Source organism: Psammomys obesus, unplaced genomic scaffold, assembly GCF_907164565.1.
Source record: "Psammomys obesus unplaced genomic scaffold, mPsaObe1.curated_primary_1811, whole genome shotgun sequence".
Lineage (NCBI taxonomy): Eukaryota > Metazoa > Chordata > Mammalia > Rodentia > Muridae > Psammomys > Psammomys obesus.
Genome location: NW_026596073.1, coordinates 5,471,147 through 5,473,278, shown reverse-complemented (window position 1 = coordinate 5,473,278; position 2,132 = coordinate 5,471,147). Strand labels below are relative to the sequence as shown.

Sequence of the window (2,132 nt, the reverse complement as noted above, 5' to 3'; positions counted from 1 at the left end):
ACATGCTCCCTACCCTATGAAGTTTGATTCATGCCTTAAATATACCCTGATGATAAGATATTCTGCTAAATAATTTTGAAATGTTCAGCCAAGTTCCTATGCAACCCAAATTCCTCTAGAAATCCTCAAAACCCTTAAAAGCCCCCCTAGTCTTGCAGTTTTTAGGACCATATAAAACCTCCATTCTCCTGTGTTTGATGCTACTTTTCAAATCCCGATTTAGGGGTATAGCCCTGTCTGACAGAAAGTTAAGCTTGCTTAATTTGACCAAAGAATTTGGGTAATGGCCTTTATTTTCATTTGGTGGGATTAACATATTTTTTTCTTTCTCCTCCTCCATATACATATAGACTCTCACTATGTAGCCCTGGCTAGCCTAGAACTATGTGTGGAGTGCAGATCAGGGTGGCCTTGGACTCACAGCATGTCCAGTTCTTCTGAATTCTTTATTTCTGCCTTTATTTAGTTAGTTAGTTTTGTTTTGTTTTGTTTTGTTTTGTTTTTTTTTTTTTTTTGGAGACAGGGTGTCTCTGTGTAGCCCTGGCTGTCCTGGAACTCACTCTGTAGACCAGGTTGGCCTTAAGCTCATAGAGATCCTCCTGCCTCTGCCTCCTAAGTGCTGGAACTACAGGTGTGAGCCACCATGCCTGCCTTTTTGTTGTTGTCGTTTTGAGACAGGTTTTCTTTGTGTATCCTTGGCTGTCCTGGACTTGCTTTGTAGACCAGGCTGGCCTCCAACTCACAGAGATCCTCCTGCCTCTGGCTCCTGGGTGCTGAGATTAAGTGTGCTCTTCTGATTTCTTGAGACAAGTCTATCCATCATTTCCATTACATTTGTTCTGCATTTGTGCACATTTGGTTTTGCCTTATGACTGAACCAGAAAAATAAAAAAAGTCTTTGTTCCCCTCATCAATAACTCTCCTACCCCTTCTTTATAAACTGACTTTAAAAAAAAAACTAATGAGGGAAGGAGTGGAGTGAAAAACCAGTACTTTTTTTCCAGTTCGAGACACAGTTGAAACCACGACAAGTCAGAGAATCATTTGTGAAGATGACACGACATAGCAAGAACTGCTCTGCAGGGGCTGTCTACACCTACTACGAGAAGAAGAAGGACACAGAGGCCTCAGGCTATGGGACCCTGAATATTCGACTGAGTCGGGATGCCATGAAGAACTTCAACTGCTGCTGTCTCTCTCTGCAGCCCTGCCATGATCCTGTGGTCACCCCAGATGGCTACCTGTATGAAAGGGAGGCGATCCTGGAGTACATCCTACACCAGAAGAAAGAGATTGCCCGGCGGTTGAAGGCGTATGAGGAGCAGCGAGGAGCCCGGAGGAAAGAGCAGAAAGAGCTTCAGCGAGCTGCAGCACAGGACAAAGTTCGAGGCTTCCTGGAGAAGGAAGCAGCCCTGGTGAGCCGGCCCCTCAACCCCTTCATGCCCAAGGCTGCCACCTTGTCCAACACAGATGTTGAGCAGCTAGGGCCCAGTGCGGGTCCCCTAGGCAAGGACAAGCTGCCCAGCTTCTGGATTCCCTCACTGACTCCTGAGGCAAAGGCCACTAAGCTGGAAAAGCCATCCCGCACTGTGACCTGCCCTATGTCTGGGAAGCCACTGCGCATGTCGGACCTGACGTCAGTGCGCTTCACGCAACTAGACCATGTCACAGGCAGTGAGCGCTACGTATGTGCAGTGACCGGAGACAGCCTGAACAATGCCACACCCTGTGCAGTGCTGCGGCCCTCTGGGGCCGTGGTCACTCTGGAGTGCGTGGAGAGACTGATCCGGAAGGACATGGTGGACCCCGTGAATGGGGATAAGCTGACAGAAGGCGACATCATCTTGCTGCAACCGGGCAGTACAGGCTTTGCAGGCTCTGGAGGGAAGTTACAGGTGGAAATGTCCCGGCCGGTGATGCAGGCCTGAGTTAAGACCTAATAAACCGGCGTATGAACAGACAAAAAAAAAAAAAAAAAAAAAAAAAAAAAAAAAAAAAAAAAAAAAAAAGAAAAGAAAAAGAAAAAAGAAAAAAAGAAAGAAAGAAAAGAAAAGAAAAAGAAATCTGATGAAAAATCTCAAATTCTTTAAAGATCAACCAAAAGGCAAACAAAAAGAAAATCAAACGTACCA

General features: G+C 45.9%; 1 protein-coding gene across 1 annotated transcript; it reads left to right on the top strand.

The window, feature by feature from the left end:
• The first annotated feature begins 1,052 nt into the window (after positions 1-1,052).
• Positions 1,053-1,928, top strand: LOC129690280 (nitric oxide synthase-interacting protein-like). Its single transcript, XM_055625831.1, has one exon. It carries the CDS (start codon positions 1,053-1,055, stop codon positions 1,926-1,928), a length of 876 nt encoding a protein of 291 aa, XP_055481806.1.
• Positions 1,929-2,132: the final 204 nt, after the last annotated feature.

What these genes read in the sequence shown, in the direction of transcription:
- LOC129690280 (XM_055625831.1), top strand. Translation starts at nt 1,053, where the DNA reads ATGACACGACATAGCAAGAACTGCTCTGCAGGGGCTGTCTACACCTAC.